Source organism: Chrysochloris asiatica, unplaced genomic scaffold, assembly GCF_000296735.1.
Source record: "Chrysochloris asiatica unplaced genomic scaffold, ChrAsi1.0 scaffold00099, whole genome shotgun sequence".
In the NCBI taxonomy this organism is placed as follows: Eukaryota; Metazoa; Chordata; class Mammalia; order Afrosoricida; family Chrysochloridae; genus Chrysochloris; species Chrysochloris asiatica.
In genome coordinates, this window is record NW_006408617.1 from 10,147,710 (window position 1) to 10,165,587 (window position 17,878).

General features: G+C 37.2%; 1 protein-coding gene across 2 annotated transcripts in view; it reads left to right on the forward strand.

The window, feature by feature from the left end:
* CERS6 (ceramide synthase 6) overlaps nt 1-17,878 on the forward strand; it is a 424,587-nt gene that overhangs the window by 106,974 nt on the left and 299,735 nt on the right. For both annotated transcript variants that reach the window (XM_006867010.1, XM_006867009.1), the window contains exon 2: nt 12,093-12,198. In XM_006867010.1, coding sequence (XP_006867072.1) covers nt 12,093-12,198 — 106 coding nt within the window. The remainder of the gene's footprint in view (nt 1-12,092; nt 12,199-17,878) is intronic.

Consider the following 17,878-nt stretch of genomic DNA (forward strand, 5'->3'; position numbering starts at 1 on the left):
TTTTTTTTTTTTTGCCTTATCATTCTATCTAGGACTTGCAGTATAATGTTAAGTAAGAGTGGTGATAAAGGGCATCTTTGTCTGGTTCCTGTTTTCAAAGGGAATACTTTCAGTCTCTCTCCCTTGAGAATAATGTGAGCTGATGGTTCTGTAATGCTTTTTATTACATTGAAAAATGTTCCTTTTATTCCTATTTTTTTTTAGAACTTTTATTAGGAATGAGTGTTGGACTTTATCAAATGTGTTTTCTGAGTTGATTGAGATGATCATGTAATTCTTTTGTTTTATTTGTGTAACATTGATTGGTTTTCTAATATTGGGCTAACCTTGCATACCTGGTATGAATCCTACTTGGTCATGATGTGTTTTTATTATTTTTTCTGATGTGCTGTTGAATTCTCTTGGCTAGAATCATTCTAAAAGTCTGTGCATTATTATTTTATTTTTAAACTATTGTGAATTGAGTGAAGGTTTACAGACAAGATCATCAATTTTACATTCAATAAATCCGCTCAATGATTACAATCCCTTGCATGCTACAACAGCTATCCTGTTTCATCCCTGAAATTCCTATTTGCATTCTACCCACCTTTCCATGCCTTATCAACTTTGTCCTTAGGAAAATGTTGCCTTTTTGCTTTTGAATGGTTGACCATTGCATGGTAAGCATGCCTTACTAGTGTTGTTGTACCCTATCTACTGCTTGGCTGAAAATTAGGCTATGCTGGTGAGTTCCTTTTCAGACCTGAAGAGTGGTTGAGGTCAGCCATTTGCAAAAGAAAAAAGAGTGACAAGAACTGCAGGGACTTGGAATCAATTAGTTCAATGGATCAAAGAAACGTGAACATCAGTCTCCACTACTCAGAGACCAGAAGAAGAGAGCGTGTGAATCTACCACTGCCAACTGCTCTGAAAGGGATCACATTAGAGGGTCTCAGATAGAGTGGGAGAAAATGTGGAATGAAACTCAAACTATTTAATAATAATAATTATAATAAAAGACTGGATTTACTGGTCAGAAAGAGAATGGAAGAGTCTAAGACTCTTGGCTAGCATTTTGTTGAGAAATTTTGTGCCTGTATTCATGTAGGATATTGGTCTGTAATTTTCTTTTTTGTATGGTATCTTTAAGGAGCCCTGGTAGCATAGTGGATTAAGAACTGGGCTGCTAACTGTAGTCAGTAGTGTGAGTCTACCAGTTGCTCAGCGGGAGAAAGGTGAGGCTTTCTGCTCCTGTAAAGATTTACAGCCTCAGAAACCCTATGCAGGCTCACTGTGAGTCAGAACTGACTCTGTGGCACACCACCCTACCACCACCATGGTATCTTTGCCTACTTTTGGTGTCAGGGTTTTGCTGAGTTCATAGAGTTCTATGCTGCGAAGTAGATTGGGTGGTGGTGATGTTGTAGGCTCTTTGAATGTCTGGTGAAATTCTCCAGTGAAGTCATCTGGGCCAGTGCCTTTAGGGGGAGTTTTAAAAACCTCCTCTTCAATCTTTCTCTTTCTTTCTATTATGGGTCTGTTGAGTTTTTCGACCTCTGTTTGTATTAGTAGGTTGTGTTTCTAGAAATTTGTCCATTTCCTGTAAGGATTTTGAATTTGCTAGAGTACAGATTTTCATAGTATTCTGTTGAGATCTTTTTTATTTCCATTAGTTCTGCTGTAATGCCACTCATCTCATTTCTTATTTGGATTATTTGCTTCTTCTTCTTAAAGCAGAACATTTCTAAGGGTCTCCTGTACTTCCTTAAATAAAATAGAATATGTTGAGAAAAGACTCCATATAATAATGAAATATGAAAATTGAAGTAAATGAAGAAGGTTTGTAGGATTCTGGCTGTTGATGCTAGAAGAGAGACACATGCAGGGTAACTTTAGGTTTTTAAGTATTTGAGGAGATTATTGACTGCATCACTTCTTTAGAAGGCTAACAGGAAATGGACTTACATTTCAGCTACAAAGAATGATTTTAAATCAAGCATGATGAAAAACGAAAATAGGGTACCCAGAGAAGTTTTCTTTTTTTCTTCTGACATAATTATAGTTTCACAGGAAATTGCAAATAAATGTACAGGGAGGCTTCGTGCCCAAGGGACTTTTTGAATGATTTCTCCAGAGATTTTAAAATAGAAAAATCTGGCATGGAGGAAGGAAGCCGGAGCAAGTGTGACAGACTAAGTTCTTCTAAGTTTTCTGGCTCTTTCATGAATCGATGCCATCCTTTTCTGAGTCTGGGCTTTCCATGACAGGTTACTCACCAACACAAACTAGAGCACCTCCTGATGTGCAAGATGTATGCTTCTTGTAACCCCAATTTAAAAATAGCCATGACTTATTGAATAATTCCTAAATGTTGGTCACTGTTGGGTGAACTTTGCACACTAATTCTGTCAATTCTAACAAAATTTTCAAATTAGGTTTTATTGTCTCCATTTCTGAGCCCTACCATCAACTTTGTTGTTAAGTGCTGTCAAGTCAGTTCCGACCCATAATGACCCTGTAAAAGGTTTCCGAGGAATGACTGGTGTGTGCTTGAACTGCCGACCTTTCAGTTCAAAGTGACTTTGCAGTTCAGCACATTAACCCACAGTGCCACACCTAACAACCTTAGGGCTCAGAAACATTAAAAAATCTTTCCTACATTCCATGTTCAGAGTAAGTGTGCCTAGGATATGGCCTTGCTCTATTATGCTTTCTTGAAATAAAGTTGGATTTAGCCCCCCTAAGTAGAAAATTAACTTTTGCAGGAATACCACTCTGCATGCTGTCTTCCCACACCTCTACCCCTTCCAATTGGTCTTAGGATGTCAGTAATGTAGAAATATTTCCTAATAGCAGACAAAATGTAATTATGATTTCCATTATACAGACAAGGAAAAAGAGAATTCTGTGGCATCTGAAGGCACAGAGAGAAGCTATTTGATTTCTAGCGTCACCTCAAAATCACTCAGCACCCACCTACTCCTCACTTATTTATTATATTGTTACCCAACATTTTGCATTTACGACAACAGTAAAACATCTACTATCTATTTCGTACATTGACAATATATGTCTGGAAGTAACAAATGATGAGATGTGAGGTGAGAATAGCACTAGCTGTGATGCCTAAGGTCATGTGTCAACTTAGTGAGACCATGATTCTCAGTAGTTTTTCAGTTACGTAATGATGTTATCTGCCAACTGGGTAACTTGGAGTTCTGCTGCATTTTGTTACCTACTGTGGTCCTCCTCTGTTTTCACATGATGTTAATTTTCCCATTACAATGTAGTCTTTGAAAGCTAACCATATTAATAAGTGAGAAGTTGTTGTCAGGTGCCATTGAGTCAGTTCCAACTCATTGTGCTTCCATGCACAACAGAATGAAACACTGCCCAGTCCTACTCCATCCTCACAATGTTAAGCCAATTGCTTTTGTCACTTGTCTATCCCTCTCATAGGAGGGGAGGGCGTCTTCTTTTTCACTCACCCTCTACTATACCAAGCATGATAATCTGCTACAGAGACTGGTCCCTCCTGATAGCATGTCTGAAGTATGAGAGACACAGTCTCGCTATCCTTGTTTTCAAAAGTGCATATTGGCTGTACTTCTTCTGAGACAAACTTGTTTGTTCTTCTGGCAGTCCATGCTACTTTGAATGTTCTTCTCCGACACTGTAATTCAAATGATCTTCCTTACTCATTGTCCAACATTAACATGCATATGAGGCAACTGAAAATGCCATGGCTTGGATCAGGTACACCTTAGTCCTCAATCTAGTATCTCTGTTTTTGAAGCCTATTTAAAGAGGTCTTTTGCAGCAGATTTGTCTAAAGCAATACATCATTTGATTTCTTGATTGCTGCTTCCATGAGTATTGCTTGTGGATCCAAGCAAAATGAAACCCTTGACAACTTCAAACATTTCTCCATTTATTATGATGTAATTTATTGGTCCAGTTGAGAGGAGTTTTGTTTTCTTTATACTGAGTTGCAATTCATACTGAAGATTGTATTCTTTGATTTTGATGAGCCAGTATTTAAATTCTCTTTACTTTCAGCAAGAAAGATTGTGTCAGCTCTGTATTCCAGGTTGTTAATGAGCCTTCAAGCAATCTTGATGCCATGTTTCTTTTCATATAATCCAGACTCTTGGATTGTTTGCTTAGCATGCAGATTGAATAAGTATGATGGTAGGTTATAACCCTGGCACACCCTTTTTATGATTTTAAACCATTTAGTATCCCCTTGTTCTGTCTGATGCACAACTACTTCTTGGTTTCTGTACAGGTTCCCCATGAGCAAAATTTTCTGGACTACCTGTTCCTCACAATGTTATCCATAGTTTGTCATGATCCATAAAACTGAAAGCCTTTGCATAGTCAATAAAGCACAGGTATCTTTCTGGTATTCTATGCTTTCAGCCAAGATTCATCTGACATCAGCAATAATACCCCTAGTTACATGTCCTCTTGCAAATCCAACTTTAACTTCAGGAAGTTCCCTGTTTTACTGTTGCAGCCGTTTTTGTACCATGGCAATCTTTTTTCAATTTTCTCTAGCAAAATGTTACTTGCTTGTGATATTAATGATATTGTTAGGTGATTTCCCCACTTTGTTGGGTCACCTCTCTGGAATGGGCACAAATATAGATCTCTTCCACTCTGTTGGTCAGGTAGCTGTCTTCTAGATTTCCTGACATAGATGACTGAGCACCTCCAGTGCGGCATCAGTTTGTGGAAAGAGTTTAATTTGTGTTCTGTCAGTTTCCTGGAGCCTTGTCTTTCATCAGCCTTCAGTGCAGCTTGGACTTCTTCCCTCAGTACTATCAGTTCTTGATCATATGCTAGCTCTTGAAATAGCTGAGCAGTAAACATTTCTTTTTGTTACAGAAACTGTTTATTCCTTCCTTCATCTTAAGATGCTCTCTGCATCACTCCATATTTCACCCATTTTGTTGTTTTTGTTAAGTGTCATCAAGGCAGTTCCGACTCATTGTGATCCTGTAACAGGTTTCTGAGAAGCAGCTGATGGGTTTGAACCATTGACCTTGTGGTTAGGAGTCCAGTGCTTATCCTACAATGCCACACCAGGACTCCAAATTGCCCATAACATCCTTCAATATTGCAAGTTGAGGCTTGAATTTTTTCTTCAGATCTTTCAGCTTGAGAAATGGGAGCATGTTATTTCCTAACTCCAGGTCTTTGCATGTTTCAGTATAATATTTGACTTTGGCTTCTTAAGCTGCCCTTTGAAATTTTCTGTTTAGCTTTTTTACTTCCTCATTTCTTCCATTTGCTTTAGCTTCTGTTTGCTCAAGAGTAAGTTTCAGAGTGTCTTAGGACATCATTTTTTTGTCTTTTCTTTCTTTTTAATAACATTTTACTTTCTTCCTGTATGATGTTCTTGATATCATCCCACAAGTCTTTTGGTCATTAGTGTCTGATGCATCAAATCTGTTCTTGAGATGGTCTCTCAATTCAGGTGAGATATACACTAGGTCACATGTTGGCTCTCGTGGACTTGTTTTAATTTTCTTCAACTTCAGTCTGAACTTGCATATGAACAATTGATGGTCTGTTCCTCAGTTGCCCCCTGACCTTGTTTTGGCTGATGCTATCGAGCATCTCCTCCCACAGTTGTGGTCAATGTGATTCCTTTGTATTTCATCTGAGAAGTCCATGTGTTAGTGGTAACCAGGCATCATTTAGTTCTTCTGATCTGAGAGTCATGGAGACTGATGTTCACATGTTTTCATTAGTCCATTGGATTCCAAGCCTCTTCAGTTCTCATCACTCTTCTTTCTTCAGCACATGGAAAGAACAATAGCTGCTCTGTGCGCTTTTACGATCCCAGACGCTTCTCAATAAAGTAGGATGCAGAGCATTGTCTTTGTGGACTGTGTTAAGGCTTTTCATTTTGATTTCACTTACTTTTCTTTCCATTGTCTCAGTCATAGGAGTCCTTTGCCTGAAGACCTGCATGGTAGTAGCTGAATTGCAGCTGTCTCCTGGCTTCCATTGAAAGACTTTTGTGCTATTGAGGTTTTAAGTCTTACCTGGAATACAGAATATTCTGTGCATCTCTGTTGAAAGATATATACAATTTTTTTCTGGTCTTTAAAGTTTGCATTCTCATTTTAAAGGTATTTTAAAATGTAGGAAAGCTTAAAAAGAATATTAAAATAAGCCATAATTTCATCTCCTGGCAATAAACATTGTGACCTTTTATTATAATATCTTCAGTATATTTTATATTTTAGAATGTATATGTGTATATAAATAGTGCATATTACATGTGTATATTAGTGGTGATCATATGAGCAATGAATTACCTCTTACTTCTGAGCATTTTCCATGTTATTAATTATTTAAAATAATAGTTTGTTGTGGTTTTGATAAAAGTTTACACTGCAAGGTAAATTGTCATTTAACAGTTTCTAGACATGTTGCTCAATAATATTGGTTACATTTTTCACAATTTATGAGCATTCTCATTTACTTTGTAGTTGTTCCATTTTCATTTTACTAGCTTTCGTGCCCACTCTTACCTTCTTCTGTTTGTTTTAGGTAAATGTTGACTGTCTGGTGTAATATAGGTGAGCTTCTAGGAGCACAGTATTCACAGGTGACTTAAATTTATTTTATGATCCAATCTGTTATTTAGCTGAAAGGTGACTCAGTGTAGTTTCAGTCCAGCTTTAAAGGGTGTCTCAGGGCAATAGTTCCAGGGTTCCCCCAGTCTCTACCAGTCCAGTAAGTCTAGTCTTTTTACATATTTGCATTTTGTTCCACATTTTTTACCCATGCTATCCAAGATTTCTGTGTCACTGGTCGAGTGGGAGTTGAGCACTATCTTGTTCTTCTGGTCTCAAGATAGATGAGGTCCTGTAGACTAGTTTCACCTTTGAGTCTTTGATGTCGTTCTTTATCTTTTGCTTCAAACAGAAATAAGTATTTGTATTTTATATGGATGTTTGCAACTTTTTAAGACACTAGATATTACTTCGCAATCTAGGATGTACAACATACACACTATGAACTGTGTTATGCCAATTGACAGAGTACTCCCAGGAGACTTTGATCCTAAACCCTCAAACTGAGTAAACCAATCCTATGAGGTATTTGGTTATGTCTAGGAAGTATCCACAGTTGTGCCCATCTGTGCTTTATTGGAGTCCTGGTATGTTGTTGCTGAATAAAGCACGGGACTGCACAGTTGGTTTAAATCACAAGGTCGGCAGTTCAAGCTCACTTTGGAAACCCTATATGGGGTCACTATGAGTTGGAACCGACTCAAAGGCACTTAACAACAACACAGGTATGCCTATATGTTTGTGCACCCATATACACACACATACTAGCGTAAGTCAAAAAGTATTGCTATTAGGATTCTAGTTGATACACAAACCCAACACCATCAAGTTGATTCTAACTCATAGCAACCCTATAAATAGTTTCCAGGACTATAATTTTTTAAGGAAAAACATAGCCTCAGTTTAATTATTCCTTATTGCCACACTACTGACCGGAGTTTGCTTCAGTCCCTTGTGGACAGATGCTTTAATTCATGTTTTAAATACAAATATGTATTTTTCAAATAGACTTGAAAAGTACGAATGTCTTATATGATTTCTCAGTTTTTAAACTGAGATTGGTATTTTCAAAAGCTTGCATCTTTACTGTATTTACTTTCAAATATGTTATAATACATGAAAGTACTTTACAGATGTTTGATCTTTTGAAAGTGGTATTGCTGCCTTTGATTAAAAAAATTAAGTATTTCCTGGTAGAGATACTCATCATCAAAGCTTGAAAGTACATATTTCTTTTCAAATATTGTATTTGTAGCATGCTTTATCCAACCCCTCATCTCTTTCTCGTCTGTCTTTGACTCTGTCCTCTTCCAGTTTTGATGACTTGTAAACATCAACACTGAAAAAAATCCAACTTTTTCTAGTGGATGATGGTAATTGAAAAACAAAATCAAAACAACCAAACCAGTGGCTGTCAGTTTGACACCAACTTTTATCAATACTATAGAACAGAGTAAAACTTTCCATAGAGGTTCCAAGGTTGTATTTTCTACAGAAGCAAATTGCTACATCTTTTTTTTCATGATTCAGAGTGCCTGGTCAGTTCAAATTTTGGTTAACAGTCCAGCTCTTAACCACTGTACCAGCAGAATTCCTTAATGGAAGATGGTTGTTGGTCTTGTTAAGTGCCGTCCAGTTGGTTCTGACTCATAGCGACCTTGTATAGGATTTCTGAGGAGTGGCTGGTGAGCTTGAACCGCTGACTTTGCATTTCAAACAACTTGCAGTCCAGTGCATTAACCCACAGTGCATTAACCCACACTAGGATTCTGGAACAGTGAAAACTTATTTACTGAAGGTAGGGGTAAATAAAGATGAAATAATCTGTTTCTGGATTGAATGTGAGGGTAAACAAACATAAAATGGTCAGCTTCTGATTGAAAGTATTCATGAAGAAAGAAGAAGACTATATACTAGGCCAACAGGAAATTACAAGGATGATGAAGACAAATACCAAACATGAATTTAAACTGTTTCCAAGTTGTGGGAATGGGGAAAAGAGGTCTGGAGCGGAATCCAATATGGAAGAGAAGTTGATTTTGGCCTTTACACCAAATTAATTTAGACACTTTTGATACTTACCCCTTTCCTTGGACCTCATTTCTTTTCATTCATTACACCTGTACAATGAAAAAGCAAATCACCACAAAGCAGGAAACTTTGTCAAGGAAAGAAGTTCTGGCTGCTCTTCTGTAGTCTGTATTCATAAAGCACCACCACCTCCCCCCCGCCCCCATATCCATGACTGCTGTTGTTAGTGAAGACACCGGTCATAAGGAAAAGCTTATATTTCTCTTTAAGAATGTAGACGCGTGTGTAATGTGTCTTGGAAATTTTTGCTTTAAAAATAATTGAGAATGAAAAAGTTTTGGGAAAACTCCAGTTTCTAGAAGATTTACATACTGACAAAGAATGGTTGTTTCCTCCCACTTGGTCCCAGAGAAACTACTATAATAGACATTTGTATCATGTTCTCTTTAACTTTTCCTGGACTAGGCTTGCTCATGTACCGTTTTGTATTTTCTCTTTGAATGAATTTATTTATTTATTTGAAATACGACTAGGTAGGGTATTAAGTGGTACTGTGTATGTGAACTTCATTAGTCCATTGCCTACTGTTCTCTAATCTCACTGATAAATACTAATAAAGAAGCTACATCTAAGATACTCATGACCTGGCTTGTACATTTATCCATTTGGCCAACATTACATTCACTTGGATAATAATATCATGTGATGTTAAATTATTTTCAAATTATCAACAAAACGACAAGCAACTCAATCCAAAAATGAACTTGAATAGACTTTTCATTGAAGAACAAAATGCAAATAGCCAACAAACATGTGAAAAGTGTTTAGCATACTTGTATACTAATGCTTGCTGCAGTACTATTCAAAATAGCCAAAAGATATAATAACCTGCCCATCAGCAGATTAATGGTTAGATGAATTGGGATAAAGCACTGGGCCACAAGGTTGGATTGAATGATAAGATCAGCGGTTCAAATTCACCAGCCACTCTTGGAAACCCTATACAGGGTTGCTATAAGTCACCAGCCACTCTTGGAAACCCTATACAGGGTTGCTATGAGTCAGAACTGACACAACTGCACTTGACAACAGCAACAACACATTTGATGGAATAATATTCAACTAAAAGGAGAAATGAAGTCCTTGTACATACTACAAAATGGGTGAACCCTAAAAACATGCTGAGTGCAATATGTCAGTCATAAAGGGACAAATATTGCATGATCTTACTTATATGAATTATGTATAATAGGCAAATGTATAGAGACCAAACTTATCTGTGGTTACCAGGTAGACAGAAGTGAGGGAGAATGAGGGAGTCCTTGTTTAGGGGGCACTGAACTTCAGTAAAATACGATGAAAAAATTGCACAACCCAATGGATGTAAATTCATGTCACTGAAATCGACATGTAAATGATGTTTTTTATTAGTGGAAAATGTTACATAGCACTATGAAAATTGATGCTTGCAGAATCTTTTTTTGAGCTTGTAGTCTAAAATAACTCTTAAAGTTATAAGTAAATACTTTTTCTTTTTTACACAATTTGAGAGACCTTGGGGCCCCATTCAGGCCACCTGTGTTTATTTACTGTCTCATTCACATACCAAGAATCCTATTCTTGGTATAGTCATTTGCTGATGCTCATAAGCATTTTGGACTTTTTAACTTGTCTGTGTGGATTTCATACCCTTTTACATCCCTTTTTATATCTTGTGGAGTCCTGCTGTGGCACTGTGGGCTAATGGACTAGATTGCAAATAGGGTTGAACTGCAAGGTTGGCGGTTCAAGCTCACCAGCTGCTCCTCGGAAACTCTATAGGGTTGCTATTGGTTGGAACTGACACAATGGCACTTAACAATAAGAACAATTATATCTTGTGAGAAAGAGACAAATAACCACAAAGCGGGGAACTGTAGGAAGCCACAAGGAATTGGGCAGAAGATAGCACATTTTGATTATAGGAAAGTCTCCCTGAGTGTCGAAAATGGTTAAGCATTCAGCTCTAATCAAAAGTTTAGAAGTGTGAACCCTATCAAAGGTGCCTCAGAAGAAAGACCTGGCAGTCTGTTTCTACAAAGTCACACCTATGAAAAATGAAGCATAGTTCTGCTTTGTAGCACATGGTGTTGCCATAAGCCGAATCCGGGCAATGGCAACTGGCTGGTTGGTTAACCATTATAGGACAAAATAGCCAAGCTTATGACTAATGTCACAAAACCAAACCTTTTTCCATGGAGGCTGTATGCACTCGGAGTGACCCTATGTGTTACAGAACAAAACTGAGCTCCACAGGGTTTTCATCAGGTCTTTCTTCAACACCACTGGGTGAGTTTGAATTGCCAACCTTTAGGTTAGTATGTGAGTGCAAACCATCCACATCACACCTTGTGTTTATGAACATGTATAATCAGATGCTTAATAAACACTTTGTCAAAGTAAAAATAAAGCAGGATTATTACTAGTTTAAGGAACACTGGTGGTATAATGGTTAGGATTCGTTTGCTGACATAAAGGTTAGCGGTTCGAACCCACCAGCTGCTCCATGAAAGAAAAATGTAGCCATCTACTTCCATAGAGATTTCAGCATTGGGACTCAGTTGGCAGTTCAAATCTGTCCTATAAAGTCTCTATGCATAGGAATTGACTCAATAGCAACAGATTTTCATATTTTTGGCTGGTTGTATCAGACCTAGTTGATGAGTATAAACAATATTATTTTAAAAACATGGTTTATTTTATTTGCATAACTCACTTAAGTAAGGAGACCTGGTGGTGCTGTGAAGTAAGCATTGGGCTGCTACCTCAAGGTCAGAGGTTCAAACCCAGCAGCTGCTCTGCAGGAGTACGATGAGGCTGTTTGCTTCCATAAAGGTTTACAAGCTTCGGCAACCCTACTGAACAATTAATTCTACTCTGTTCTATAGTGTTGCTATGAGTTGGAATCAACTTGATGGCAGTGGGTTCCTAATTTATGCAGGTACATTTGACATTTGATAGTCTTCTCTTGAGTCTCATTAGAATGTGGGGATCAGGTGTTCAAATGTGTTAAGAAGATTTCCTTTTCACCGTTGCTATTGATGGGAGACTAATGGAGAAAGCAAAAGTTTAGCCTGCTTTCTAGTTCAGACATGAGTGCTGGCAATGTGTACTCAGAAAATACCGTTAACATTTTATTGGGACAGTTGGTTAATGTATAACTGGTGATATTCTAGGCAGCTATAGAAGGAATGCTGGTATAGTGCTGCGGGTTAATGTGCTGGACTGCAAAGTTGACTTGAACAGCAAGGTTGGCGGTTCAAGCTCATCAGTTGCTTCTGAGAGAAGAATAGAAAAGTAGCATTCTAAGAGAAGTATTGTGTATGGACATATCTTAACCCTATCCAGGGTCACTACGGGTCAGAACCAACTCGGCAGCACTTACAACAACAACAACATAGAAAGAATAACTTTTGACCTACATTGTTGGTTTTGTTTTGTTTTTAGATTTATAGCCAAACCTTGTGCTATAGCCCTCAACATCCAGGCCAGTGGACCACAGATTGCTCAGCCCAATGCCATTCTGGAAAAGGTCTTCAGTGCAATTACAAAGGTACGTTTGTCCTTTCCTGGGGTACAAGCTCTTCATGACCACCATTCTCAGTCAGAAAGCAGTCAGTTCTTCTCTCCTGGGTTTTGAGAATCAACTTTTTCTCAGTTCCATGTGTCAAGTGTATGCTCTGGGAAAGAACTTCAACAAATGACTCCAACAAAACAGGTTGAAGCTGAATAAACACGAGCATGTTTGAGACCTGTTAGTTTACTTTCACGTTGATTCTTGACATTTGCTATCCAGATTAAACAGTGACATTTGCCATTACATTAGATAGTGATCAGTTTGAGTTCTGTGTGTCTTTTAATCTCATGTGACATGAAGCAATGCTTATAAGGGACGTGTGGTCCCATTTGATGGTGACTAGGGACAGGTGAGGTGAGGTATAGGATTTATGTGTATATGGAAACAAATGCCTGTTTGCTTATGTGATAATTCTGCAAATGTGAACTACAACAACAGAAGGAATAATAAGAGAAAAGTTGCCACATAAAAGAATGAAGGACCAGAATCAGGAGAGTCATAAGTGCAAATACAGGTTCACTGTGAAGAAGCAAAAGAGAGGAGATACGAGGTTAAAGTTGGAGCTGTGACTAGGATAAATACAGCAGGAAATTTTTGCCTCTTCTTCTGCCTTCCAAATTGACATCTCCATAAGAAAGTAAGAGAGGAGAAATAATAAAAGTAAACTTAATGAAAGGCTATAAGAAAATTAAACAAGTCAAAGAATGCATGTATATGCCTTACAGTTGCTGAGATACTGTTGCCTGGGTATGAGAGAAGAAGACAAGCGTAGCATTCTATGAGAAGTATCGTGTGTGGACATATATTCAATGGCTCATTTTTGCTCTGTCTTTTTATTCAAGAATTACTCAGGCTTCTAAATTGCAATTTGACAGTGTGAAGCCTATTATGTTCCATTTTTGCTATTTGTGTTGCTAATCATTTGTACTACTTGTCTCTTATCTTAAAACAATGAATTCACATATCCAAGTACTTTCACTTATTTTATGGGCTTCGTTTCTACCAAGATTCCCTATGGTTTTCACTCATTCCTTATAAAAATGGTAATTTTAATGAAAATGTGTGAAAAAAAAAGCACCAGGTGTTTAACAGATTTTTATATCTCTGCTAATAAGAAGAGAAAAATCAGTGGAATTACAGGGAGAATTCTTTTGGTATTTTTGTTTGATGGTTTTAGATGATCAAGTTCCAACCTGAAGGGATGCATTTGCTACAGTATTTAAAGGAAGTAAGTATTAGGGGGAAAACTTACACTTTGCTTCAGCATATGAATTTACTGTACCAAGACACCTTTTTCTCCTCTAAAAAAAAAAACAGATGTTTAAGGAATTGTGAGACTAATTTAAAAATGTGATTGCACCGTATTTGTATTTACTTTGTGAACGACTCTAGTTTCATTAAACATACATCATACTAAATTAAAAACAAATCCCTTTAGATATCTTACAGTGGACCTTTGGTTTCCCTTGCATTATGCTTCTTATGGGTTACTGCAGAAATTTCTCTTAGAAAGGTAATAAAAAGGTTTTGCAGCCAGGTTGACCCATCTGGAGAGTATTTGCTTCTCATTAATTACAATGATCATATTTTCTTAGTTTCCGTAACCATTCCTCTGGAAGTCTTTACATTAGTAAAACAGAAGCATGTTTTACATGTAAACACAACAAAAGTTGGAACTCCTTTTCATTACATTCTTTTTTGTTCTCTCATCTTATTTTGTGATATGCTAGATCATTTGACTGGATTATGACGAGCAGGACTTGAGGCTTGAACATATGTATATGTTTGAGTGGTCATCCTGCACCTTAGTTCTGACTGCGGTTCCAAGTGACCTTTTGTAGAAGGCCATGCTTATCAAGAGTATAGGGATATGACCTTAAAAACTCTTTAAATCTATTGTGTACTGGACTGCTAGGTAATTTGTGCCTCCCAGTGCAGAATGAAAATGTGGGACACCTTGTTCAAAAGATGCCATTAAAAGTACACAAACACTAAAAAGTAAGATTTCTATTTTAATATGAAAGCAGAATTCAGGCCAGAAAGCATTAAATGAATTAAAGAATTGGCTTTTTACTGTCAAAGGACCAAAGGATCCAATTTACAATCAAGATAAAATAGTTATTAATATGTATGCATTAAATATCAATGTATCCATGTTCATGAATAAGAATTAAAGATAAATAGCAATACAGTGATAAGAAATATTAATTTGTCCCTAGGTCATGACAGAACAAGTATACAACATATAAACCAGACTACATAAATTATAAAAAATTTAATGGACTAGGACGATCTAAAGGGCTACATTTAGAATCTTATAAGGAGTTCTGGTAGTGTAGTGGTTATGAATCGGGCTGCAAACCTACAGGTCAGCAGTTCAAAATTACCAGCCACTCCACGGGAGAAAGATGGGGCTTTCTGCTCCCGTAAAGATTTACAGCCTCAGAAACCCTGTACAGGGTCACTATGAGCCGGAACAGACTCCATGGCACATAACAACAACCACTATGACTATAGAGGCCGTACTTTCTTTTCAAGTGCCTCTTAAATATTTACAACAATTAGGCATGTGCTATACCACAAAACAGTAATATTTTTTTTTTAATTAGAGAAAATTGCTAGAAATTAGAAAGTCAAAAAATCAGAAAACAGAAAACCCTCTTATGTCTCATTTTAATAAATTGCAGTTTCCTCCATAGAACATCAGATATCCCACTTTTTCCATGTGCTCCCATTCCACCCTCCTTCCCAACCCTTCTGAATTTTTCCTTAGGCAAATGCTGTCTTTTTGATTTTGTGTAGTTAACTACCTCCAAGTGAGTGTTTCTTACTAGTGTTATATATGCCTACTCTCTAACTGGTTAATTATTCTCTCTTCCCTCCCACCTCTTTTAGTAGGAAGTACTTTTCTTATATAATATTTGTACTTTTGTGGTTGATTAATTTCACTCAGCATGATGTCCTCTGGGTTGATCCATATAATGAGGTGTTTTGCAGATTTGTTGTTATTCTTCAACACTGCATAGTATTCCATCGTATGCATGCACCAAGGTTTATTTATCCATTCTTCCATTGATTAGCATTTGAGCTGTCGCCATCTTTTTGCTATTGTGAATCATGCTACAATGAACATAGATACGCATGTATCTATTCATGTCGTGGCTCTTATTTCTTGGGGATATATACCAAAGTAAAGGGATTTCTGGATCATACAATATTGCTATTTCAAACTTTTTGAGGAAGCATCATACTGGTTTCCTCAGTGGTTGCACCATTTTACAGTCCCACCCGCAGCATAGAAGGGTCCCAGTCTCTCAACACCCTTGACATTTATTTGCTGTTTTCTGGGGTTTTGTGTGTGTGTGTGTGTGTGTGTGTATATATATATTTTTAATTTTGCTATTAGTGCTGAGATGAGATGCTACATCATTGCTATTTTGATTTGCATCTCTCTAAATGGTATGGTGCTGTGGGATAAAGCACTGACTGTAAGGTTGGCTTGAACCACAAGGTCAGCGGTTCAAATTCTCCACCCACTCCTTGGAAACCCTGTACAGAGTTGCTATGAGTCAGAACCAACTCAACAGCACTTAAAAACAACAACAATGGATAATGGAATCCTGGTGTGGTACTGCAAGATAATGGACTGAACTGCAAGGTTGGTTTGAACTTCAAAGTTTGCTCTTCAAACCCACTATTTGCTCTTTGGAAACCTCACACAGGGACACTTTGAGTTGTAATTGATTTGATGGCACTTAACAACAACAACAACAACAAAATGGCTAATGAGTCTGGTGGTGCCATAGGATAAGCACTGACTACAAACTCAGCTTGAACTGCAAGGTCAGCAGTTCAAACCCACCAACTGCTCCTTGGAAATCCTCAGAACTGACTAAATGGCACTTAACAATAGCTAATGATGTTTGTTGGTCGCTTGCATGTCATCTTTGGTGAAGTGTCCTTTGCCCATTTTTAAATTGGATTATTTGTCTTTTTCTTGTTGAGGTGTTGAAATTTTCTATAAAATTTAGAGATCATTCCCTTATCTGATATTCCATTGCCAACACTTTTTACCCTGAGTATGTGGGTTTTCTTTTTACTGATTTTGTAAAATCTTTTGATGTACATAATTTGTGTGTAATTTTTAAGAGGGCCCAGTTTTCTGCTTATTCTGAGTTTTCAGTTATGTTTGCTAGTGTTATTTGTGCTATTACTTCTTTGTTCTTCTTCTTTTGTAAAGCTTTGATATCTGGGGTTTCTCCTTTCCACATAAAGTTAATGATTACTTTTTCCATCTCTTTAAAAAATGATACTGAAATCTGGATTGGGATTGCATTATATCTATAGATTGCTTTAGATAGTGTTGATATTTTCACAATGTTAAATCTTACTATACATGAATGTGGTATATTCTATTTTTGTAGGTTTCTTTTGGCCTCTTGTAGTAATATTTTGTGATTTTCTTTGTAAAGATCTTTTGTTTCTGTGGTTGGATTTATTCTTAAGTATTCCATATTTTGGGTGGCTTTCCAGGTGTGGGGTTATACGATAAAGCACTGGACCGCAAGGTCAGCTTGAACCTCAAAATCGGTGGTTCAAACTGAACAGTTGGTCCTTAGAAACCCAAAACAGAGTTGCTATGAGTCAAAACCAACTTGATGGCATCTTACAACGATGTCAATGATACTGTTTTCTTGATTTCTTTTTTAGAGCTCTCTTTATTAGTGTAAAAGAATTTGATTGATTTTTGTATGTTGATTTTGTACCTCGCAACTTTGCTGAATGTTTCATTGAGTTCGAATAATTTTCTTGCTGAGTCTTTGATAGGATTATATGTGCACATAGAAAGACTTTAATGTCTTCTTTGCCGATTTCAATGTCTTTAATTTCACTTTCTGATCTTATAGCTCTGGTTAAGTCTTCCATTACTATATTAAGTAAGAGTGGTGATAAAAGGCATCTTTGTGTCATTCCTGTCTGCAAAGAGAATGCTTTCAGTTTCTCTCCATTGAGAATAATGCTGGCTATTAGTTTTGTAATTCCTTAATTATATTAAGGTATTTCCCTTCTAATCCTGTTTTGTTGAGGGTTCCTTTCAGGAATAAGTATTGGATTTTGTCAAATGCTTTTCTATATCAATAAATATGATTGTGTGGTTCTTTTCTTTTGTTATATTTATGTGGTGGATTACATTGATTGTTTTTCTAATATTTATCCATCCTTGCATACATGGTATGAATCTCACTTGGTCACAGTAATCCCAGTTGCAAAAATATGTGACAATAGACCATCTTCCCACCACCTTCCCCTTACTCAGCTAGGTCTGATCATTCATTGCAGTAGACCATCCTCCCCCAATCCCCTTACTCGGCTAGGTCTGATAATTCATTGCATTGGCCACACAGGACTCAAACACCATACTCATAGCTATTAAGGAAGTTAGCAGGTTACAATTTTGGGTCAGAAATGCTCAAGACACAATTGTTCCAGTCTAGTCTTGTGTCCTATAAATGCCCATAGGACACACGACTACACCACATGCCTCAGCCTGAAGGCACTCAGCTCTAGGTCCATGGGTCAGCAAACCTAACTCCTCTACATAAGTGCTTGGAGGCACCCCACTCTATAAGCAAGATTCTTTCCCAAACTTTCTTTA